The sequence below is a fragment of the Rasamsonia byssochlamydoides genome (genome assembly GCF_041956645.1).
Source record: "Rasamsonia byssochlamydoides strain NRRL 3658 unplaced genomic scaffold VTN77scaffold_16, whole genome shotgun sequence".
NCBI classification, from domain to species: Eukaryota; Fungi; Ascomycota; class Eurotiomycetes; order Eurotiales; family Trichocomaceae; genus Rasamsonia; species Rasamsonia byssochlamydoides.
The window spans coordinates 314,888-338,624 of NW_027192399.1; the positions used below are offsets into that span (position 1 = coordinate 314,888).

At 48.8% G+C, this 23,737-nt stretch overlaps 7 protein-coding genes across 7 annotated transcripts; 4 read left to right on the forward strand and 3 right to left on the reverse strand.

Annotated features, from left to right (window-relative positions):
* Positions 1-2,825: 2,825 nt before the first annotated feature.
* VTN77DRAFT_2117 (uncharacterized protein) lies at positions 2,826-6,156 on the forward strand (the record flags this gene model as incomplete). Its single annotated transcript, XM_069417923.1, has 6 exons — positions 2,826-3,015; positions 3,099-3,253; positions 3,324-3,417; positions 3,474-3,702; positions 3,762-6,034; positions 6,083-6,156. The coding sequence occupies 6 exons, from the start codon at positions 2,826-2,828 to the stop codon at positions 6,154-6,156; spliced, it is 3,015 nt and encodes a 1,004-aa protein (XP_069279597.1).
* Positions 6,157-7,620: 1,464 nt separating this feature from the next.
* Positions 7,621-8,273, forward strand: VTN77DRAFT_2118 (uncharacterized protein; the record flags this gene model as incomplete). Its single annotated transcript, XM_069417924.1, has 3 exons — positions 7,621-7,748; positions 7,923-8,014; positions 8,146-8,273. The coding sequence occupies 3 exons, from the start codon at positions 7,621-7,623 to the stop codon at positions 8,271-8,273; spliced, it is 348 nt and encodes a 115-aa protein (XP_069279598.1).
* A 787-nt stretch (positions 8,274-9,060) lies between these two features.
* Positions 9,061-9,688, reverse strand: VTN77DRAFT_2119 (uncharacterized protein; the record flags this gene model as incomplete). Its single annotated transcript, XM_069417925.1, has 2 exons — positions 9,061-9,507; positions 9,578-9,688. The coding sequence occupies 2 exons, from the start codon at positions 9,686-9,688 to the stop codon at positions 9,061-9,063; spliced, it is 558 nt and encodes a 185-aa protein (XP_069279599.1).
* A 639-nt stretch (positions 9,689-10,327) lies between these two features.
* Positions 10,328-11,740, forward strand: VTN77DRAFT_2120 (uncharacterized protein; the record flags this gene model as incomplete). Its single annotated transcript, XM_069417927.1, has 6 exons — positions 10,328-10,549; positions 10,657-10,821; positions 10,874-11,127; positions 11,178-11,523; positions 11,581-11,600; positions 11,665-11,740. 6 exons carry the CDS (start codon positions 10,328-10,330, stop codon positions 11,738-11,740), a joined length of 1,083 nt encoding a protein of 360 aa, XP_069279600.1.
* A 755-nt stretch (positions 11,741-12,495) lies between these two features.
* On the forward strand, positions 12,496-13,346 carry VTN77DRAFT_2121 (uncharacterized protein; the record flags this gene model as incomplete). The annotated part of the gene is made up of 5 exons (XM_069417928.1): positions 12,496-12,538; positions 12,655-12,685; positions 12,817-12,886; positions 12,990-13,112; positions 13,179-13,346. The coding sequence occupies 5 exons, from the start codon at positions 12,496-12,498 to the stop codon at positions 13,344-13,346; spliced, it is 435 nt and encodes a 144-aa protein (XP_069279601.1).
* A 3,359-nt stretch (positions 13,347-16,705) lies between these two features.
* Positions 16,706-18,040, reverse strand: VTN77DRAFT_2122 (uncharacterized protein; the record flags this gene model as incomplete). Its single annotated transcript, XM_069417929.1, has 5 exons — positions 16,706-17,337; positions 17,394-17,426; positions 17,476-17,598; positions 17,687-17,764; positions 17,839-18,040. The coding sequence occupies 5 exons, from the start codon at positions 18,038-18,040 to the stop codon at positions 16,706-16,708; spliced, it is 1,068 nt and encodes a 355-aa protein (XP_069279602.1).
* A 4,187-nt stretch (positions 18,041-22,227) lies between these two features.
* VTN77DRAFT_2123 (60S ribosomal protein eL33) lies at positions 22,228-22,963 on the reverse strand (the record flags this gene model as incomplete). The annotated part of the gene is made up of 5 exons (XM_069417930.1): positions 22,228-22,325; positions 22,423-22,523; positions 22,592-22,687; positions 22,823-22,832; positions 22,939-22,963. The coding sequence occupies 5 exons, from the start codon at positions 22,961-22,963 to the stop codon at positions 22,228-22,230; spliced, it is 330 nt and encodes a 109-aa protein (XP_069279603.1).
* Between the last annotated feature and the right edge of the window lie 774 nt (positions 22,964-23,737).

Here is a 23,737-nt window from a genome sequence, read left to right on the forward strand (position 1 = left end):
GGTAGAAGGAACCTCGATCGGGAAAGTGGCGACGAGAAAGAAGATCTGATATATGTGCGGGCGTCTGGAGAAGGTCAATCAGTTGCGAGGTGAACGAAACTTCGCTGGCGGGCAATCGGTCTCCGCCAGGACGACCACGACCAGCGTCCAACCACAGCGGAGACGCAAGAGGATCGTGCAGGGCGGACTCAGGGTTGCAGAAGGCAATAATGTGAGTGGCCAAGGACGAGATGAGCTCTGTGCGGCAGGAACGTGATGGGTAGCTGCAACACGCGGTTAAGGCAACGAGGGCAGGAAGGATTCTAAAGATAGAAAGAAAAGAAACGGTGGGAGGTGGAGGATGGTCGGGGGGTTGCTACTTAGCGTGCTTGCTCTTCGCTCTTTCCTCTTCCTTTCCGAGGGCAGCCTGAAGAGCGTCCTGAGGTGTCCATGTGCTGAACCAAGGCGGTGAGGCCTGATTGGCTGCGCCCGGCCTCCTGAAACACGCGGCGCAACGCTAGAGGCCGAGGCACATTTAGTGCTATTTATATCCTTTTATCCAGAAAAGCCACAACAATCGAATACGGGGATGGCTTCTGCGTTTGTGTTGTATCATACAGAAGGCAGAAAAAAGGTATTAGAGAAATATATCAGGTATATCCATCGCTGTACTGTGAGTTGTTTCTCACGAGGCGGTCAGACAAGGAAGGATTAAGGGATTAAGGCATGGACTCACTCCCCATCCTTCGAGTCTGACGAATTACTTCGCCCGTCTGAATTTGCAGTTGACTTCTGCCATCCTAGTAATCGCACTGTGGGACTCGACTGGACGTCTGATGATATATGCGGCTCTGCGATCGCACACCTTGCTCTCCACACCATATGACCAGTCATGACGATCTGATCCACATTGCCAGCCTTTGAAGGGGAAATACCTCTTGCCCCCCAGGCCTAGTACTATATAAGTTAGAGTATTTATTATCTACTTTCCAAGCGGGCTCCCTACCTATATAATGCTATATTCCTTGCTATAGTTCTTACCATTATCCCTGAGTAATATTTGTCACCCTCACTGATGCATATCTCTAGCTAATAGGGGCTAAGCAGATTTTATGAATTAATTTGGTGTGGATGCTTACAGATATGTTGCTTGCTTTTTACAGCCACGTGCCAGTGCAAAACGGAAGTTAAGGTTTTTATAGTATGGTGATACTCGAGGTACAGTACACTGGTCGGCGAAACGGTGGGAGATAGCCCTGACAAAAGTCGTTAACAACAGGCTTCATTGTTGCATCGTGTTGCTCTGTTGATGACGGGCTATCATCATCTAGGGCATCAGTCAAAGGAACTGGGGCAAAAAATGCAAAACCCCTCTCGATGAATTCTGAATTCTTCTCTCACTGAAGATGCTTCGTCTGAAGATGCTTCGTGCTCTGGATTGTTTTATCCTCCAGGTTGGAGGTATTGCAAACTGAGCTCTTTGTCCGATATATATACTCCTCGATCTATAATAGGTGGAGCACGGAGCAAGCGTTCCCATTGTGCGGATCCGTCTAAACCTTGTCCCACTGTCCCCCTTCTTCATTTCCGCCCTCTTTCGAGAAGATTGCCGAATCGATCTCCACAATCGGACGGGTATTCTGTACTGAGGATGGATGCGCAGGGTTAGGAGGGAGTAAGCCTGAATAATTAAAGTCGACCAGGAGTTGGTGACGAGCGCAGTTCTCATGATTATTGGTTCTGCCGCGTGTTGGTCCGTCGCTAGAACAACCTGGCCCAATCCCAGGAAGGTTAGCGCGAGCACGGTCACAGGTCAATCAACGCGACGCGCTCTGTTTTGGCTGTTTTGGAGGCCTCGAATCGTCTTTTCTCCCAACATTAATATTGGCTGGATGAAATCACCTGGCAACCAACATTGGATGCATCTACCCGGTACTCCGTACTTTGTACCGAGTACGGGGAAGTCTAGAAAAAAAAAAGAAGGCTTGCATCCTCCCTTGCATTGGCAGCGCGCGGGAACTGCCGTCGCCGTGCGCCTGTTGCCTGTTAGGTTAAAGGACATGACTGGTACCCGGCGAAGATTACTGTAAGTACTCGGTACTTGGTCCATGGGTGCAGGATCCCTCGATCACAGTCGACATCATCGAAGCTGAACCTCGACTCGAGTCTCCGACTCACTGAGGCATCACTCGTTATCTGGACGCTGGGATCTGCCGTGCCGATTCGCTAACTCACGGTCCCCCGACCGCGCCAACTAACCCACTGTAGCTCTAGTTAGTCTGAGTAGTCGTCCGGAGAGAAGCAACAGCTTCTCGCCCAGCGTCAAAACGCGTCTTAACCCCTGAGAGCCCAAAGACCAACAAAAAAAGCTTAAGGAGCAAAAAGTACGGCGTACCTTTGCTGTCCGAATAACACGGTTCACCGTCCCTTCTATTCTTCTGTTCTCGAGAAGGAACTTTTTTCCTTCCTCTCTTCTTTTTTTCCAGGTTATACCCCCTTCTGGGTGGTGTCCTTCCTTTGTGATTTGAATGATTTTTCTCTTTTGATGCCCCTCTGTTCTCCAATCTAAGTATTCATCTCCACACGGATTTCTTTCTTTGCTACGTTCGTCTTGTCGCAATCGCAATTTTTACTCACATTCACCCACGCTCTTTTCAGTCCCTTTAAGCCGACATCGTTGTGAAGGAGCCGTAGTTGCTTCACGTTTTGTGTCGTACTATCAGCCCCTCCGCGATTCGATTCAAATGCCCCTTCTCCATCATCGTAACACTGTCACGGCCTCGTTCTCTGTCAGCATCGACAAAATAGTTGCGAAATTCGGCTGTTATTAGTTGCCTGATCCCAGCATGTCGTTCTTGTCTCGAGTGTTCCGGGGCAAAGACCCCAGTTCCGCTAAGAAGCAGGCCAAGCAGAATGCCCCTGAAGACACGGCCCCTCCGAAACCCCAATGGACCGACCCTTATCTGCGCACGGAGGTGGCCCCGGAGGAGGTGCAGGAGTTGCTGAGAGGATGCACGCAGGAGTTGAAGTCCCGAGGTTAGTCCCGTTTCTTGTATCTAATCTATTGCATGGCAAACGGAGGCTGATGAGTGGGGGTCTCCACCCTCGCGCTTGTGTAGGTCTTGATATACCCTTCCTCCTCCTTCCTTTCCGTCCCAGCTCTGATCCGAGTGCGGCGCGAACCTTTATTCGTAACTTCTTCAATGCGGAGCAAAGAGGGACCCCGCTTCGGGGCGAGGCTCTGTCACAGGAGCTGCGCTTGTCCGAGCCAATGGTGGGAAACTATGAAGATCTTTCTCAATGCGACGCGATGGGCTGACAGGGTTGTGGTTGCGGTTTTCTAGGTTCTATGTAGCGTCATGAAATGGTGCTGGAGCAGACTCCCTGGAGGAGTAGTCACCTGGGAGGCCTACGAACTGTTCAAAGTCGGGGAACAAGGTATTCCCTTTCAGCGCATGAATTGATAGCCCGAGGATAAGGCTGATGACATCCAGATTCAAACTTTGCCCGCGATGCTTTTTCCACATTTATTCCAATTAGTGTCGAGTCTGATTCGCGAACGAAGATCATCTTCGATTTCTTCGACCTTCTTGCAGCTATAGCCGCTCATGCGAAATCCAATGGGCTTGGTGGGAGAAAGCTTTCGAGATATGCGGGATGGTGGGCATTCGAGCATGTGGACACCGGCAATGGTTTCGAAGCGTCCTACAAGAACTGGGCCACGTGAGTGTTTCTCCTTGCTATACTCAACTGCTGGCAGGATGCACTGATTGTTACTTCAGGGCCGCGGATGCGACAAGCCACCTTTTCTTTGCATACCTGCGCTCGTCGTCTCCAGACTCAATTCGCGGTATCAATGGCATTTCAGCGCTTCCGATCGCCCTGCAGTCGCTTGTCCAAGCAACGGAATACCCACCCGAAACCCCAACCCTTCTGCAAGTAAAAACGACCAAAGTCGTGATGATCGTTGACACTGTCTCCCCTACGCCCTTTGCGTTGTTGCGCCGTGCAAAGAACTTCGAATACAGAGACAGTGATAAGCATCTGCAGGAATTCGCCAGCTATGAGGATCCAGTCAACGCGCTGACCGACGAATGCCAGCGAGTGCTCAAAGCCATCTCCAGCACCAACCAATCAGCCGTTTCCTCGTCGAAAACATCGACTAGCCTGCGGGATGCGTCATGGTCTCGTTTCGAGGATGTGGGATTCGCCGCCTCCATCGACGAGTCTGATCAGGACGACGATTTAGAAAGTCCCAAGACGAACGGCCCTCTGGAGCTGAGATCCACGCCTCTTTCTCGCGGTCCCGACCTGGGCCGTCCGACCACTCCTTCATGGGCCGACTTCCTATCCACGGGCTTCACCGACGAAAACGTCATCAGGAATCCGGCTCCCCTTTTGCTTCCCCCCGATAAGGTCCTGCCTCCAATCGCGTCCGTTCGAGGCCAGAGCTCGCAATCGCATAAGCGAAGCCTTGACGCAGAGTCGAATCTTGACCCCGGTGAGCTGGCCAGCGTAACTACACTCGATCTGGATGATTCGTTCTGGTGGGTTTGGATTACCAGTTTGTCAGCGGAGGAACCCGCCTCTCGGAAAGCCGTTTTTGGGCGGTGCACGTTACTCGAGACAGTGATCTCAGGCGCGAAATGGCTGGTCCTCGAGGAGCAGGTGAAGGGTGCCGCACCGGAGCCGGAACCGGGCGCTTATATCGTCGAGAAGAAGAGGTTCTTTGGGTTCTCGACGCGGCGGAAACTTACTCGCCGGAAGTCGTCCGCAAAGAAGTCGGCCCCCGAGGAACCGTATAAATCGAACAATCCATCTGCCCCGGCCAGCAAGACCAGCATTGGTCCTGACCAGCACGCACGGATCCAGGCTGCCGCAGCGGCTCTGCAGAAGAAGCAACGAGAGCAGGAGGAACAGCGGCGGAAAGAGGCTGCCAGTGAACGTCAACAACAACAACAACAACCACAGGATGATGATCCATATTCCAGCAAGACCAACTCGGTGATGACGCAAACGAATATCTTCAATGAGGTATCTCAGGCCATGAAATGGGCAAGCAATTACGACAAGGACGCCGTTCGATCGGCCTATCTCAGCAACAGTCGTGCTGGCACTGGCGAGCCACTGAATCTACCGACAAATGGCCAGCCGCGAACCATGACTCCTGTCTCCGAGGCTCCGTCCAGCCTGCAGACGCCCGCTCCTGCAGCGGCGTCGCGGACAGAAACGGAGGCAGCAGCGCCGCCATTGCCAGTTCCTCCCAAGGACACTCCAAAGGCTGCCAATGATGTTGCTGCTGATGCGGCTATTAAACCCGACGCTTCGGCACGTGTAGAGACCACAGAAATTGAATCCAAGAAGTCGATTGACTCCACCCAGGATACGAAGATGATGAAGAAGAAACCTGCCAACTCCAGTTTCAAGGGCATCTTCAGTAGCACCAAGAAGAAGAGTGACATCCCCATGAAGCCGACTGGAGCAGATCCCTCTGCAGTTGCTGCTGCGCGTGCTGCTCTTGAGAACAAGGTCAAGTCCCAAGAGACGCTGCCTCCGCCTAAGTCTGCTGCGGCGCAGCGTCTGCCTATGAGGAAGAAGCCCGTGCAAGAGACGGCTGCCGTAGAATCGAAACCAGCCTCGGTGGCTCCGTCGTCAGCCTCTGAGCCTGCTCAGAAAGCATCTGACTCGCCGTATGGCGGACCACAGACACGACGTGATGCGGAGTATGATGCTCTTTCAAGAATCGACACGCACGAGCAAGCCATGGCCGATCGCGAGTTCTCTTCTTTCGACCAAGGTCGTCTGGACCAGCCCGCGTTTGTCCCGGCCGATTCGCCTGTGTCGCCCGTCTCTGCCGTCTCGAGCGTCCGTGACATCGAGACGCCAACCAACGCATCTGCTAAGACGATGGACGCGCCGGCCTCCCTTTCGGCGCACGATCGCTGGGCACAGATCCGTAAGACGGCTGCCGAACGGGCTGCTGCGTACGATGAGGCGCCTAGCCGAACCAGCCAGGCGGAAAGGACGGACGATGGTGACACCAGTGGAGAAGAGAGTAAGTTAGTCAGACGTGGTTAATTGGACTTAGCTAATATCATCTTAGCGATTGAATCCCGTGTTGCTCGCATCAAGGCTCGTGTTGCCGAACTGACTGGAAACATGGAGGCTGCCCGGTGAAGGCCGGTATAGCAGGGGATAGCAACACTTGTGCCCGAATCTTCTTTTCATTTTTATCCTTTCTGATACTCTTTGTCTTTCTCGTTTTGTACACATTCCCCCATCAGTTCGTGATTTTTTTTTCCTTCTTCACCCTTCTTCTATCGACCCTTCTTGCTTGTCATTCTCACATACCCTTCAATTTCATCGATCAAAGTAGTCTTTGTCTGGCCATTTTCACTGCCTACTTACTGACCGACCATCTCTCTCTCATATGTCCTTGAATTCTCACCTACCTTCAATGTCACCTATCTTCAACTTCAATGTTCACCAATCAATAATTTTTGTTCGGACTCGACTCAGATAATCTTCCAGCGAACCAAGCTTATCGATATCAATATCAATATCAATATCATACTTGATTCAGCTGTTAGTCTCTTCTATCGTACTCCTCCGTTTAACTTTTTTTGTTCGAGGGACTTGAATGGAACCCTGTATATACCGTGGATGGCACCGGTTCTCACTTAGCAAGCGCGCCACGAAGTCACGCTGCGGATATCAGTGTGTATTATTCTCTTGATTGGATTTTTCAGCCAGTTCGTTTGGCAGGACCTATTTTTTCCCCCTCTGACATTGACTTTGGTCGAGCCCCATTAGGCTAGGTGATATGATATATAAAACAAACTTTCCATGCAGAAAAGAAGGCTAGATCATTAATTAGATCTGACATTAGCATTCTAGTATAGTAAGTCTCTGCAAGGTGATCTTGACCCAGACTGGTTGAAAAAAATAAAATAAAATAAAATAAAAAATGAGAAAAAGTAAACTGCAAACAGGGTACCAAATGACGACTTACAGCGCTCCCTACTCCATACTTCAGTTTGATAGCACCAAAAGCAAAAGCTTGTATAGTATGTACATACATTACAGGTCTAAACAAACGCCAACTTTGCTAAACAAAAAAACAAATCGTGAATATGATAAAATAATAAAAAATATTAACAATGACAATAATATAAAAAGAAATAAGTCCAATGCCCTTCTACAGAATTACCTGTTAGATAATTATTAATTGACTGTTTGCCGCCTTTTTGTGTATGGAGTGCACAGGTATACCATTGACCAATCAAAAGCTAGGTTGCGAGGACCAAACCTCAAATCAAGCTCGGGCGGAGCCTGGAGCTGGAGCTCCCGTCGAGCAGGCTGCATTCCAGTCTAACTCAGTTTCCGCATGGAGAGAGCTTCGTTCATTCACAGGAAAGAGCTGAACGTCAATTATTGACTGACTGACTGACTGATTGACTGTCAGCTGGGATAAACTGATCATATCCTATCATTATCAGCATTACATTACATCCATTACGTGTTCTTTCTTCCTTCATCCTCATTGAAAAATCATACACCGCTGTTGATTGATTGATTGTTTAACCCAGCCTTTTCATTTCATCACAAACATCAAACAAGTATCGAATATCAAACGTCATCATGGCGACCCGCCGGATACCACCACCATCATCATCATCCACAGAGAAAGAAACGTCGTCGTCGTTGGCCGCTACTAGCGCTGCAAAGAGCGCTGCTAAGGACTCTGATGTGACGCCTGCGGTGTCTATGTAAGTCATCAAGCCAAGCCATGTTTGTTCCTTGTCGAGTACATACATATGTACCCATCAGTCCTTCCATATCACCTAGCCAATTCCCCAATTCCCCAGTTCCCAATTCAGGACCCTCACTGATCACCAATTGAATAATGTGATTATTGTATTGATAAAATTTATAACAAACAGGGGAGTCATCCTCAAACTTCTCGCCTTTACAGTCGCGATGATCGCCGCTCCAATTGGGGTGTATTTCTTGACTGTTGATGCTGTTTTTCAGGGTGAGTTAGCCACCACCTTACTACTATCTTTTTTTTCCTCCCTCTGACATCTGCACCGTACCTATATAATTCCCTACCCTCTCTCACTTACTTACCACGGAATTTCTCATTCATACTTATTCATGTTGTAGGAAACTCCACCTTTGCAGGCGCCGGGGCCGCTCTCACAGCAAACATCGTTCTGATTGCGTACATTGTCGTGGCATGGCGAGAAGATCAGGAAGAGGAGCGGAGGAGGAAGGAGAAGAAGGCTCAGTAGGTAGTACTGTACTAGTGGTAATTGTTTGTTTATGTTCTTTTTCTTTTTCATTATTTATTCCAAGGGTTTTGTTTGATGGGGGAAATTTTTTTTAAAAAAAATAATTATAAGAATAATTTGGAGAAGCTACTAGCTGCATTTGCTGATCGATGGATGGATACCATTGCTGTCATAATGACACTGTTACTGCTATGTATACTGCACTGTACTTTACTGTACTGATAATAACATTGATCTGTGGATGACCTGGCGTTGTTGTTTCTGAGACTTTTCTTTTTCTTTTTCTTTTCTTTTTCTTTTCGTGTTCCTCACTTCCTTTTCTATGTATTCAGGTATCGGTCAGTTATTCAGAATGTTGGCGACCTTCACCAGGATCAATCAACCCAACCCATTTTTGCCTGCTGGTACCTGAAGCAGACCTCGGAGAAATTAAAATCTTTGTATGGAGGATTCAATCGTGTGAAAAAAAAAGGGGATAAATTGAATTTTTGGACGAAGTCAGTCAGGCCATTATCATGTTATGGATGGAATCTCGTCAAAAAAAAAAAGGTAACTTCTATCTATCCTTTTTCGAAATCTAACTTTCTGAGCAGGTAGTGGCTTTTTCCTACCTAGGTACAGTAACAGTAACAGTAACAATACATTCATGAAAGATGAGAGTGGACTGCGAGCGTTGGACGTTGAGGTCAGAATGTCAGCCAGCAGCGCAGATTATATCCTACAGATTATATTATATCATATCCTGTTTTCAATTCGCTGTTCCAACGTAAACTGGTTGGTAACCGACCTACGCAGGTCTCCTTTTGACAAACTCTTCGAGATCCTCTTGCGTTACAACCCCCAAGACGAATTTCCGCGCGGGATCCGTCACGATGGCGAACTCCTGCTTCTCCCTCCTCGCCGCATAGCCTTCCCTGGGCCCGATTTCGCCCTTGAAGAACCGCTCCAGCTCCTCCAGGGGCGTGGCCATCGTGATGACGTGGTAGATGTTGCCCGGTTTCCGGTTGAAGCGCTGCATGGCGGCCCGGACGGGGTCGGATTCTTTCACCTTGCCCTCGCGGAGAAGCGTCTTGAGCCGGGGGATGTTGAGGTATCCGATTAGTGAACGCGTTTTGGAGGAGATGACGGTTAGGTGGGTGTAGTCTCGTTCGTACGCGGCGAGCTGGGCGGAGAGGATGGAGTCATTGGGAGAGACGGATAGGGCAGGAGGAGGGTCGAGATCTTCCACTGTAGCCTGGCAAAGCATCAGTCTGAAATACGACAAACATGGTTTGCGACAGGCTGGTTGTATGGCGGTGGCTTACCCCGCGGTACTTGTCTGACCAAGGCGGTTGGACTTGCGACGAAGCTTCAGCAACCCTATCGGTGAGGTGCTCTCGCGCGAGAGTCTCGCCGACTGTCGAATATGAGCTCATTTCAGAGCTCGTCTGTTGTTTAGAGGATAGCAAGCTCTCAGCAACAAACAAAAGGTGGGGCAGGTCCGATGCAATTGACAGCGGAGGTGGCAGCAAAATTGGACAGATAATTGTCGCGTTCAAGTAGAAGCAAATTCTGGAGCCTCGCTGATTTTGGGTTTGAAAGAAATAAGATAGATTGACTTGTAGGAGCGAGAGACACCCGTGGTTCTTCGCAGCAGACAAAGTGAAGCCAAATTATTGCAGACGAGCCGCTGCTAGCTTGTATCTGGTTAATTACTCCGCCGGAAGCGATCCGGGAACTGCCCGCCTCCCGTCGAAAGACGTCACTCCGTCACATCTCCGCCAGCGACTTTATCATCTTTCCTACCTAAGATTCCATCATCAGACGCCTATTTTTTCTGTGAGGTGTACACTCCCGCAGGTGGTCTTTTACGGTCTTTTACGCGGTTGGACCGTTTCCTGCCATTTCCCTAAATTCAATCCGCGCTTGCATACTTCACTAGACGACGGCGCCGCGGTCTCCACAGCTGCCGATAAGAGACGCCCCAGTCTTGATAAGTATATACACTGGCTGAAAATGTACCATCCACCAACCGATCAATGGGGATCAGACTAACACGGGACAAGTATACCATCATGTTCCCCTCTCAGACTGCCCTGACCGGCGTCTTCGCGTCTCAGCATCCCCTGACGCGACCCAAATCGCAGCCTACACCAGCCCCGACCAGGCGAGAGCCGTTTCCGGCCTGGAGTGCGGTTGACGATGTCAAGAGCAAGGCTCAGGCCAAGACGGGCAAGATTGAGCTCTACTCGCCCAAATACTATGCTGCGTGCACGTTTGGAGGCCTGCTGGCCTGTGTAAGTTCTGATCAGTTGCGATGTGGATAAGCTTGTCTTCGATATTCTATTTTTTTTCCTTTTCCGTGTTTCTTTTTTGAAGAATATGGCCAATTTTTTACACCCAGGGCCTTACCCACACGGCCGTAACGCCGCTGGATCTGGTCAAATGTCGGCGTCAGGTCGATCCCAACATCTACAAGGGCAATTTCGAGGGGTGGGCCAAGATCTACCGCGCGGAGGGCCTGCGTGGGGTCTTCACCGGTTGGGGCCCGACTTTCTTTGGCTACTCTGTGAGTATACCTGTTCAGTCTGATACATACATATCTGTACTCATACAAGCAGGCCCAAGGTGCCTTCAAGTATGGTGGGTATGAATTCTTCAAATCATTCTACAGTGACCTTGTAGGACCGGAGAAAGCGCAAAAGTGGAAGACATCTCTGTACCTGACGGCCAGCGCGTCGGCCGAGTTTTTCGCTGATATCGCGCTCTGTCCCTTCGAGGCCGTCAAGGTGCGAATGCAGACGACCCTCCCTCCATTCGCTAAGGGGACTTTTGATGGTATCTCTCAAATCACCGGAAAGGAAGGGGTTGGCGGGTGAGTGGACCTGTCTTGAAGATTCTGGCCGCCTGTTGATTGTGAAGCAGCCTGTTCAAAGGTCTGTATCCACTCTGGGGTCGACAGATCCCATACACAATGATGAAGTTTGCGTCGTTCGAGACGATCGTGGAGATGATCTACAACTATCTTCCCGGGAAGAAGTCGGATTACAACAAAGCATCGCAGACAGCGGTCGCCTTCACCGGCGGTTACCTGGCCGGCATCCTGTGCGCGATTGTGTCGCACCCGGCCGATGTGATGGTCAGCAAGCTGAATGCGAACCGGCAACCGGGCGAGGCTTTCGGCGCGGCTATGGGTCGGATCTACAAGGACATTGGCTTCGCGGGGCTGTGGAATGGCCTGGCTGTTCGAATTGTCATGATCGGAACTCTGGTGAGTGTTGAACACTGTGCATATACGTGGACATTTCGCTAACTTGCGGCTGCGTAGACTGGTCTGCAGTGGATGATGTACGAGGATGGCCTTTCGCCTACATGTGCCTATAAGAAGCAGAATGCTGACAATGGACTACAGTTACGATGCCTTCAAGATCTTCATGGGTCTGCCCACGACCGGTGGCCCGGTCGACGAACAGAAGAAGAGGAAGTAGAGTGGGCATGTCGCAGCACAGGGGGCTGCTCTGGACGTGAGATCTAGACTGGGGATGCGCGTGATGAGGCAGAATGGCTGTTTATCTTTCGTATGTAGTGCTCTTGTGAGTTGGTTCTTGTTCTTGTACTTTGTAGATGTGTAGTAATCAACTCTGATCCTTCCCCCTGGAACATGCATTATCATTGATCAGCCAATTCTCCATATTCTGTGCCTTTGAGCTATCCACCCAGTCTGGACAAAGGCCTTGTTCAATCACAGTTCAATTGCCAAGACTGTTCTGTTCGAATGACGTTTTAGTCGTAGAGTCAATCCGCTCCTTATCTTATCATATCACCGTTGACTGACTGACTTATCATCCCACCCCACCAACCCACGTCATCGGAATTATTCAACGCAGTCGGGTCTGATCGAGGCTATCTTTGCGCCTCGTGCTAGCGACTGCGTACATCTCCGCGAGGATTCTCCCCGGAGCCAATGTCAGTCTTGACGGGGTGGAGCACTACCACCACCCGCTCTCTTATGCAAACGTTCCCTGCGCCCGGCTTCTGAGGCTGATCTCGTATAAAGAAAGAAAGGCATCTGGTGCTTTTGGTACTTTTCCTCTTAATTGTCTGTCTGGCCTTTTTACCCTGGATTCTAAGCAAGCAAGCCAATTAACAAGATCTCGTCATCAGATTAAAAATTGTGTGCAAGAAGACAGACAGACAGACAGATAGCCTTGCAACTGCCATACAGTACAGTATACTGTGCGAGATGAGCCCACAGAGTGAGCCAATCGTTTCCCACGGGCGAGGAGGTAATCCAATCCAATTAAGTCAAATCAATTGAGCAGTTATTCTGCGTCATAACCTTTCCATTGACTGAAACTATCTTTATTGTCTGCCAACTATACTGACTGGTTTTACTACACAGGCCAAGGGAACATTGGTGCCGATCCGACCAAGTACGTACGACATCTCATGCCCGAGAAACTTTACCATCCTACTCTGCGAAAGGAGAAGAGAAAGAATAAATAAAACCATCACAAGGAGCAGGAGTAACAGTCCATCTCTTCTAACAGTGTCAACAATCCAGATACGTAGACGGCGAAATCGTCCGCAAGGGCCCAGTCGGTGACCAGGGCGACGGGGCATATTCCGCCGGGGTATGTCTGCCTCAACTCGACGAATGCTGTGCACTCCACGCAAACTGACCACAGACTGATCAATGTATATACGTACTGCCTGACTGACCTGTTTTGATTACAGCGCGGCGGAGCAGGCAACATCGGCTCTCCACACATCCGACCCACCTCTCCAGGGAAAGTCCACGATACGGAAGTCGTGCCCGATATCTCGATCCGCCCTTCTGATGGGGACTATCATACTGGTGTAAGCCTGTCTATCTGAAGTATACAGACATTATGTATTTCCTTCTGACTGTCTGATTTTCTCCAGCGTGGCGGCCAAGGCAACGTCCACCTAGACCCCGAGCGGCACCGAAAGGGTAAGGAGAGAGAAAAGGAGAAGGAAGAAAAAGACAAGGAGAAGACTCCAAGGCGTGACTCGACGTCCTCCCTGGAGGGATTCGCGGAGAAGGTGAAGCATAAGATTTTGGGGAAATAAATAAAATAAAATTCATTCCTTTATTCACGAGACGCAAAAGTAGTTATAGTTGTATTTATTTCCAGCTATCATACCATCTCACGATTCGGTCTGATCCAGATACTAGATAGGTTTAACCTCGACTACCTACAAGCCTTACAGGTCTCGCTTCCTGTTCTATGCCAGGGACTTTTGCCCCCGGGGCATACCTATAGTAGATATCATATGATTTTTATTATCTACTTTCCAGGTCGGCTCCCTACCTATATATTCCTTGCTGTAGAATAGTTCTTGCTATACCTATCCCTTAGTAATATATTTGTCTCGTAATAGCGGCTAAGAAGATTTATGGATTTGATGTGGTTTATGCTATAACCGCGTGACATGTGCACAATGGAAAGTTAAGGTTTTTATAATATAGTAAGTCAGTGACTAGGCAGTAGTACTAGGTTGTAGTAAAGACAAAAGAAGGAGATGGAAGCTGATCGGCCACGTTGGTCTTTCGGGCTCATTCTCATCTGCTTGAAATGTTCTTGATCTCTTCTAATTGTCACTGTTTCTTCATGTCATACTAGGAGCTCAACATGGAAAGACGCACGAGAGAAGCGAGTCTACTTGCATCTGTGCCGTCCGCAGGTGACATCCATGACCTCATCGCTGCGATAAACAAGATCGAAAAACGGGACCGTCTAGATGCAACTGGTGCCAAAATAAATATTCACAAGAGAGTCTACTAGAGAACCGTAACACTGAGTCTGATCTGATCTGCTCAAAGAAAGCGCGAGATGCAAGCCTGGCCCTAAGCTGGCAGCTGAGCCAATTGAGACAGTATTGCCTAGTAAATAACGTAACTCCGATCGATCGGTGGTGGGCGTCACCATTACTTATTGAGTACTCCTAAATATTTGTCAGGGGCCCTCGGCGGCCTCACTCAGCATATGTAGGTGAAAATACAACAGCAGTATGTATGTACATACATACGTACATACACTGCCCATCTCACAAGAAAGAAGGTTTCAATTCAAAGCTCCAATCTTACAAAGCGCCAGCCAATTTATATCATCATTGACTGATATTCAACATTGTCCTCACTATTAGAGTCATCCATGGCCCGTAGTGGGGAATTAATTCTGCACTGCCTTGGAGAGAAATAAGTATTAATTATACGCGCGTATGCAAGCTTAATTAAGACAGCGGAATAATTATGGCAGAAATAGTCCAAAAAGAGAGATGAGATTAAGGTTTCGTATGTAAGATTTGGACTCCATTTTAATTAATATATTGAAATACTAAAGAGAGACAATTTCGTTCACTCCCAACATCCATTGAGGAAGTAAGTCATCGGTTGGTGAGACTCGACTAATTACTTCTTGCTTTTCGTCCCTGAAATGGAAAAAAAATTCATTCTTCTTTTTTTTTTTTTTGGTGAATCGTCTATATATTCGCGACCTGACCTGTGCTCAAGCGCAAGGTGCCCGTCATCACAGAATTTGTCTTCCCTTATCCCAAGTAAGCCCGAATCAATTCTTCCCTTCACCTTCAGAAGGAAGGATCTTAAGAGAGGGGAAATAAATTAACTAACTGAAAGAAAGCCTGGTCTGGTCTCAATCTTCTTTTTGGAATATGATTTATTTGTCGGGGTTGTTGATTTACTACGTCTCTTATTAAAGCTTTGGATGGAGTTTTAGATTCCAAGCCCGGTCCGGGGGTTTGGTTTTAATTTAAGAAGAAAGACCAGATAGAGAAACATAACATAACGATATACATATGTCTAGTCTAGTCTAGTGCTTTGTATGTATGTAGATACATATGTTCGATTAACTTGCTTCTTCCTTGCATTTTTTTCAGTATCAAAATCACCGATTGTTACCTTTGTATCATGCAGTTATCTAAGTAAATTAAGTTGACCTAAATTAAATGCCAGTAAAGACTACCTAAACTTCGCTATTATTTTCGTTAAAGTGCTCCTTTCAATCAATCCTGAATAATGGAACGAATGCAGTCTCATCTCATCCTTCTTCGATACGACACCTTCAACTCAACCCTCCCAAGATCAAGATCGAAGCGTTCAAATCAAAAATGCTAATCTACATTATGCTCGTAATGTCGCTACTCGCCACACATTATAGAAACTGTATGTACTGTATGTACATGTACATACAATCTCCTTGACTGTAAAAACTACGGAGTACATACATACAGCAGAGAGGTATATATCAGTAAAGAAACCGCAAAATCTATCTCTTCTCTTCCATTAAAAATCAAGCAGCAATAATTCCTAGTGACCTACTCTTGACCAATAATAAAATGCCAGATGAGTAGATGAGTAGATGCTATAAACAGTGGATTTGTTTAAACATGACATGACAACTGGGAGAATATGAAACTACCTAGTCTGCCCAGGCAGGGCTGAGAGAGCCTGAGAGGTGAACATACTATAGTCATGCTAGTCGCGCGACGATCATGGCGATACTCACCTGCTAAAACAAGAAGGGCAATCCAGTCGACTGGGTGCCCGTAGTCTGTACATATTTTCTGCTCGGTGGGTAGACCGTAGCCAAGAATGAGAATGAATGGGTGGGTCTGAGGACGTGGGTACATTACGTACTCCATACTGAGCAATACTATAGCATGACGTGTCGTGGCATGGCATGTTGCCTATGCATTTGCCAGGCAGGTATATACCAGGTATATATACCCAGGAAGGGGAGTATGATGTAGGTATATATATATATGTGTGTGCGTATTTATTTATCAATTCGATATAACACGAATACGATTCTTATCATGGAATCATGGAAGAAGGAACTGCAATTCACGGAAGAAGAACAGCAATGCCGAATCCAGGAGAACATTCGGAATAGAACCAAGAATGAATGATGTGAAGTCAATTGAAGTGAAGTGGTATGCAAGAAACTAACACAGCGTATTAGAATATCACTCCCAGGCATATTCCCTATCCTATTCCTATTCCTATTCCCTATTTTCCTATCAATCAAGTAGTCAATCAATCAGTCAATAATCAGTCAATCCAGCCAGTCCGTCCGTCCAATTCAGTCCAGTCCGAAAGAGTTGCACACGTTGGTACCAATGTCAATGTGGTCATGACCTCGTCTATGGTATCAATCAGATAATAAAAAAACAAGAAGTAGTGCATAACATAAGAAAGATAAGATAAATATCGCAATATCCCCGCAGCGTACAGACCGGAACGAAACGAGGAAAATCCCAGTACTATAGGATGAGAAAGGGAGAAAGAAAAGCTATGTGCACGTATAAGAAGTAATTAATCAATCAATCAACCCTGAAACGCCGCGACAAACCCAGTTAGCGTGGTATAGCATGATAGCATGAGCTTAAAAAGCAACGAGTTAGTTCAGTTAGTTCCGGCTGAATCGCTTCTTGAACCAGCTCTGTCGTTTCTCGGATCCGTTTTTCTTCAGCGTTCCTCGACTATCCGCCGTAGTATCCTTGGTCGGTGGCGGCGGCGCTTGGCTATAGCCATTGACGCCATTGGTACCGTTCGTGTGCGTATATTGATCTCCATGAGGCGGCGGGGTTGGCCCAGACTGCTGGAAGGCATCGAGTTGCGGACCGGGGCCGAACCCGCTGAACCCAAACGTCTCCGTCGGCTTCTGGGGTTCTGATTTCTGGCCGTTCTGCAACTGCTGCTGCAACCGATCCATGGAGCTGTTGACAGAGCTGGGATCGGTCGAGTTGCCCCATTGATCCGTGTTGTTGGAGCCGGAGCCCGATCCCGATGTCATGTTGTCGTTGGATCGCTGGTACGACTGCTGGGGATAGAAGTTGTTTGCGTTCGCCCCGTACCCATACTCTGAATTCATCCGGCTGTTCTGTCGCGGTCGCGGTCGTCCTCCGTACTGGTTGTATGGGTAGTATTGCTGGTTGGAACCTCCATAGTTGTCGCTATAACTATCAGGTCGCGAATAGCTGCCCCGACCGTAGGAGTAATTCCCTTGATCGTTGTATCTGTTGTGATTCGAGTTCCCTCCTATACAATCATTATGTCAGTTTTCATCGACTTGACTCGATATGACAGAATCATACCGTAGTAACTGCCCGGTCGGCTATACCCTCCTTCTAACCAGCTGTCAGCAAATGGTTGCGAGGGACGTCAGGACGAATTTACCTGTTGCTGCATACGATAGTCGTCGACTATTGTAGCTCCCTTCAATGGCAGCCTCGAAAGACCGGATCGTCTCGAGAGGACGTTCATATCGAGGGCGGGTGGGATTGGAGATATCGGGGTCAGCTAGGAGAAAGCAGTCAGCAGGCAGCAATTGAGGAGGAGCGCGGCGAGAGTGATGATTTTTGGCAGAAACGGAATCAGGGAGACCAACTTATGATATTGCCATACTGATCCTTGTGTTGCATCGATCGCAAGGAGACGAGATTGGACTTCTCCAGCGCGACGGCGGCTATCTCTGTCTGTCAGCAAAGAATTGACTCCTGGCTTCACAATTGACTATTTATTAAAGGCCGACAGACGCACCTGGCTGAGCTTCGTTCATGGCGAGAGTGGGATCGGCTTTGGTATGCAACACTCGCTTTGCTTTCTCTGCAGGCGTTTCTACCAAAGAAATCTTGCGCCCGGAGCCGCTGGAGCGGTGCGACTTGTCCGACTTGCCGCTGAAGCTGATTCCACGACTGCGCCGGGTTGAGGAAGGTGAAGGGAGATCGTGGGACCCGGCCATTTTGATTTAATATTAAATTACGGAGTATTTCGACTGCCGATCAAGGAATCGATTCTTAGCGTCGCGATAACAGCAGCGCGTCGGTTGCGAACCGATCCCGCCGTCCGTGAGCTTTCCTGGCCAATGGTGGAGCAGGAACTGAGCACCGTGGAGGGTCTGTTGCTGTCGAAAACGACCGTGGAGCCGCTCAGTTATCGCAAAGTGGAGCGGTGGAATGTAAAGAATGCTAGAACGAGCGTAGCGCCGGCGATGGCTGGGGCGACGATAACGACGATAGCACGATAGTGACGACGGAACGAGAGGATTGAATATTAAGGGGGATGATGGAGTCGTGCCGAGATGGATGAAGATAGTCGTCTTTTTTTTCCTTCTCTGAGGAAAATCAGGCAGAACGAGGGGCGTGGCTGTGTGTTTCAGAGCGGTCGGTCGGAGAGGCTGGTGTGCGTGCGTACGAGGAAGCTGCCGGCAGTGACGTGGGCTGTGTCGATGATCGACAGAACGAGCGTCTTCGGTCAGTCAGTCAGCACTAGCTCGCAATCCGGCTTCCCAGCAGACCGTCGATGTTCATCTGATGCATCGCAATTCTCAAACGAAGGTGGTGGCAGGAGATGGATCAGGGTCAGGGTCAAGGGTCAGGACAAGAACAGGAACAGGAACAGGAACCAGCCTCCGCAGGCGGATATCTGCGCCCTTTTCATCTTCCCGGCCGCTGCAAACAGCCGTTTGGCCCAGCTCGAGTAGGACACGCAATTCCCTGGGTGACCGTGGGCAGAGGCTGCGTGGCAAGCCAGCCCAATGGCCCGGGGAGAGTTCAAGACAAGCTCGAATCGGTCTCTATTGGTGGGGGCTCGGGGCCGTCGCAATGCTGTTCTTTTTTTACCGCGATAGCGTCAGCCTAGAAGCCAGAGAGGGGCACTACCGCAGAATCATAGCTAATCATTTCTCATTCTCATGGAGGGGTTCTCTGCACAAATACGACTGTGTCAGCCCTTCCTCCAGCATTATTTTATCCAGCTGCGTCTCCAGTCACGTGGTGTCTCGATCCGGAGGACCGGAAACAGCAGCAACAGCAGCAACTTGCACAGGTCGACTACCAGGTAGCAGGGTAGTATCGCACTGATCACTGTTATCGAGGATATGTTATGACGATGATGGCTGACTCTCAGCGCGTCAGTGGCCCAGTCGCCATGCACGCCTTAGCCGATCTAGTTGATTCCATCCCCACACCTGGCACCTTTTTCTTTGGCTCAGTGGATCTCAGACACGAGAAGGTAGAAACTGATGCAGACTGTGGGCACTAGTTATGCCAGGAAGCTGATGAAGAACTGGTGGCGGGAGCTATATACCGCAAGTCTGAGACAGTGTGACTTAGCTACAGCTGGTGATGAAAATTTTAGCGAACAGTTATGAACGAATAACATCAAGAAAACATATTTGAACCGGCCAGTAATATTGACGTATATACTGCACATGTACCTCCTTACTTAAAAGAGGCATCTGCGGCGCTTACCTAGGTAGTTAATCAGGAAAAAAGCCTTTTTATGCTCTGCATCTAGTACACCCTGCAGTCTCCATCCATGCTGATAGGCCTGTTCAAAATTAAGGCAACGATATTTTCAGATTAGCCCATTTTATTTTCATAAACCAAATAATAATACCATCTCTAGGATTAGCAAGGTCAGAATATTTGCAGCAGCACATGCAGATTCGTATCAGGAATGAGGAATGATTTCTTCCACGATTCTATGTAGCATGCAGTAGGAAGATCCAGACCTAATGACTACTACTCCATAGTTATGGTGCCATATTCGCACCATGTCTGCGGTATAAAAGTAGCTGGCGAGGACAAAGAATGCACATTTGATAACAATAATCTTGAAGATTAGAATATTCCTAGGAAACCAAACCCCACCCAACACGCTAAGCTCGATATCGTAGCAGACTCAACTCAGTTTAGACATGAGTACACATTGATGAAGATGCACCGACTCCATACAACAGATCTTAGGCAGCGAGTCAGCTGCTTGCCTCAGCATGGGAACGAGAAGTAACCTTAGAAAAAGTCTCTGGCTTCAAGGAGATGATTGATGAATGCAAGAGATCCTCCCACAGAACGCATTACGATCAATCAGCTCAGAGCAACTGATACTCCTGCAGCAGCTCGCCAATCTCATCCTTCTCGAGTTTCCGCATCAGGGTTCTGCGCAGCGGACCCGGAAGGTACAGGTTGATCTCTTGGCCATCGCGAAGTCGGTTCATGACAGCGAGCAACTTGCGGACATCAAACGTCGAGTTGAACACCTCTGGGACGCCACGCTTGACGCCGGGGAGCTGGTAAACTGCCTCCATGGGCGTGCACCGAGTATTCCGCTGTGAGGACGCAGTCGCGACTCGACTCTGCGAACTGCGATCGTCATGAACACCAGGTCGTTGGCGCCCAGGTCAACACTTGACTTCTGTTCGTCCCGGATCTAGTGGATGCGACGGGCCTGTTTACGGCCATCGATGACCGGCTGGAAGTCCACGTCGGTCACTGCGGTCTTATACTGGAACTTGATACCATGGTCGAGCAACAACTTGTGCAGAGGAAGCACGAGCAACTCATATTGGTTGTGCTTGGTAAACTTGAGCGCCCGAAAAGTCCGGCAAGTCACCGATGCGGCGGATGAAACGATGGAGGTAGAGCTTCATCTCCAGCGCAGAGTGCCATTCCTGGAACGCAAACATGGTCCGCCAATAGAGCCAGAAGTTGCTCTTCGTGAAATCTTCGCCGAAACCTCGTTGATGCGCTTGCTGGACTCCTCCAGGATGGTGACCTTCTCGCCGGCCATCTGAGCATCTCGCACCAGGAAGGCTGCCCCGGCCAGCGATGTCAGGTCAGAGCCGACGAACCATGCTGTCATGTTGTCCACATCCTCTGGCTTGCGAGGCCGTGCAAATGCCTCGTAGTTGCCACTGTTATAGTGTATGCTCCTGAGTTGTAGTCGAGATCGGTATGAGTGTTAAGAGAGCAGACTTGCTTTTCCGCAAGCAGCGTTATTAAGGCAGAGAGAGAGATCTTTCCTCTGTACAATCAGATCCCTTCCAACTCAATAATATATTATCTATTCATTCCTCTTGCTCCTGGCCGCAACGGACCAGGACGATCAAAATCTCGAATCACATGATCATCAGCATACGGAGTAGGTAGTTCCATATCATATTCATACGCTTTGGCTCAGTTAGGTAGGGCGACATCTTTCGAAAAAGGAATGCATGGCCTCGAGCAAGGAAGGCCGCGGCAGTCAATCTATGGAAAAAGAAGGAGTTTTGCGTGGTACCTAAGTTGTTGAGAGGAACCTTGGAAATGAAAGGGTCCAGGTATCGCTGCCGCATTTGTCCACTGCATGTTGATCGGTCTAGCACATCTGAATCTTTATCTCTGGGCACTTATTTGACGCATAGGCCCTAGGATTGCAAGTGATGTCTATTTTGTCGAAAGTTCTATATAGATCTGATCCACAGAAGATTTCCTGAGGCGCACTCTTATCTTATATTTGTAATGGCCTCGTAGTCTCTAGAATTAGATAGGGAGATCTGTTTAGCAGCAGTATTGTCTATAAGGGAAATATAAACAGGCCTTTATTATATGCTCCAAACTGGGTTAAAGATCACGGAATGGATATACCCTTGTCTAACGGCTCACGAGTTTTAAATATAAGGATAATCAATCCCGAACAATGGTTGCGCTTTCGTATTAGTTTCGGATATCAGGATTCAGCCTAGTCAGTGCTCTCAAAGATGGAAGGGGCCGGGCCTATCGTCAAAATCTATCCTCAGGGAAATGTCACATGGACGCAGATTTGAATGGTCGTCTCTTGTAATTGTATGAATTCGGTGCATACAACCGTCTGATACACTTTGGGAGAAAAGCGATGCTGCTAGACAAAAGACATCATTGCTCGCCCGGGTGGAATCAAACCCAAAGAGCAGATAAAAGTAAACCCTCATGTGTTCGAAATGATCTTTTTTTTCGTTGATAGATAGGGAATTGTTGTTCCCTGAGCCCTATTATCACATCCGCAGAACTCCGTCCCTCTTGCATCCGACGTCAACCTCTTTTTTTGTAATTTGAAAAAGGGTCCGTCTCACCGGCCCGTCCCCGCTGCATGTCGTAAAGAAAGCGCCCCGCTAGGTAGACTATCCATTTAAATGTTGGAAGGGTACAGCATCACACGCACGGTAGCGCCGAAGGACTTCGGGGGCAGGTTGTGTCGGAACTGTGCTCGGACGACGCCCGAGTTGCCTGTATTGCCGTCAAGTCAGAGACAGCCCTTGCTTCAGGTTTGAAACGATCCGATTTCTCGACCGCAGCGCCAATCTCATCACAGGACTCCACGTACCGTGTGTCCGAGTAACCTTGCCCCAGATCACTCGGATCTTGGTGCCCCGAACCTCTCTCTTTGCCCGGTAGACGAAGGCGACCTTCTTGCCCAAGTAGAATCTGGATAAAGCAGCAGTCTTAGCGACATATCCCAAACGTGGGTCCTCACGCGGCGTGCTCCCACTCACCTGGCGGCCTTGGGGTCATCCACACCCTCAATCTTGATCAGACTTGTGTTGGGGTTGGTGTTGCGCTTTCCGCGCTGGTAGCTCAGGTGGCGGCCCCTATTTCACAAAAGAAATTCCAGTCAATCGCCTGCTCTCTGAATGTATAGATGCATGTTTCTTCCGGTTCTTTCGCGGAATTATATCGTCCACACATGCACATCGCAAACAACGACGATTCGAGGAAATGCTTACTTGACGTAAACTACAACAAAGTTAGCTCACAATGTCAATATAATTCATTCTGCTGCCGCATTCTGCGATCCCTGGCCAGGCTGGGACCACCGCAGTCATCGGGGCATTCCACTCACGTCTGTGACCGTGTTCCGAAGGCATGGTGACGGATTATCTCTGAGCAACAGCGGGCAAAGCAAACAAGTCGAGAAAGAGGCAACGCTGACCCGCGAAAGTCAGATGTCGGTCGTTGCGATTGTCGAGGTTGTTGTCGTCTTCGCTTCGGTGGAATATGAGTCGACGCACAATCTTCAATTTGCAGCGGTGTGTTTGGTGCGGCTTCGCCCTAGCCCGAAATGGGTGCTTAGCGAGGCGGTTTCCGCCAGGGCTAACCGAGACCCCGTGACCACTATTCCTGTTTCGCAGCAGTGTGGACTGGACCGGTCTTTTCTGAAAATGGTGTAGTGCGGATTTGAAAGATGTCTCTGCCGCCTTTGTTCCCGCCTTTTTCTGCCAGATTTTTTTTCGGAAATCGGTTCTCCGAACCCCCAAAGGTCTCGGATTTAAGAGCCCTGACGGTTGTCTGCGATGACAAATCTAGACCCTCATGATTACTGAGCCAGTACCGAGGTGGTGAGCATGTTTTCCTGCCGAAGCACCAAACGACGGAAATAATTTTTAATTTCCTCTGTAACCAGTGTCCAACGGCTTGAGCTTTCTCCCGCGATATCGGGGGACATGCAGGTGCAGGTGCCGGGTCAAGGCTTCCAGATTAAGTTAGGATCGATGCACTCCGTACAGTGCTTCTTACCATCCTTCCAGAAGCTGGCATATTAAACGCGGAAAATTACTTCGGTCTGCTACAGAGCCCGGGTAAATTTGTTCCGCGATGGAGAACTCACCGATGAGCTGCCCCATTAATTTATCCGAGTGCGA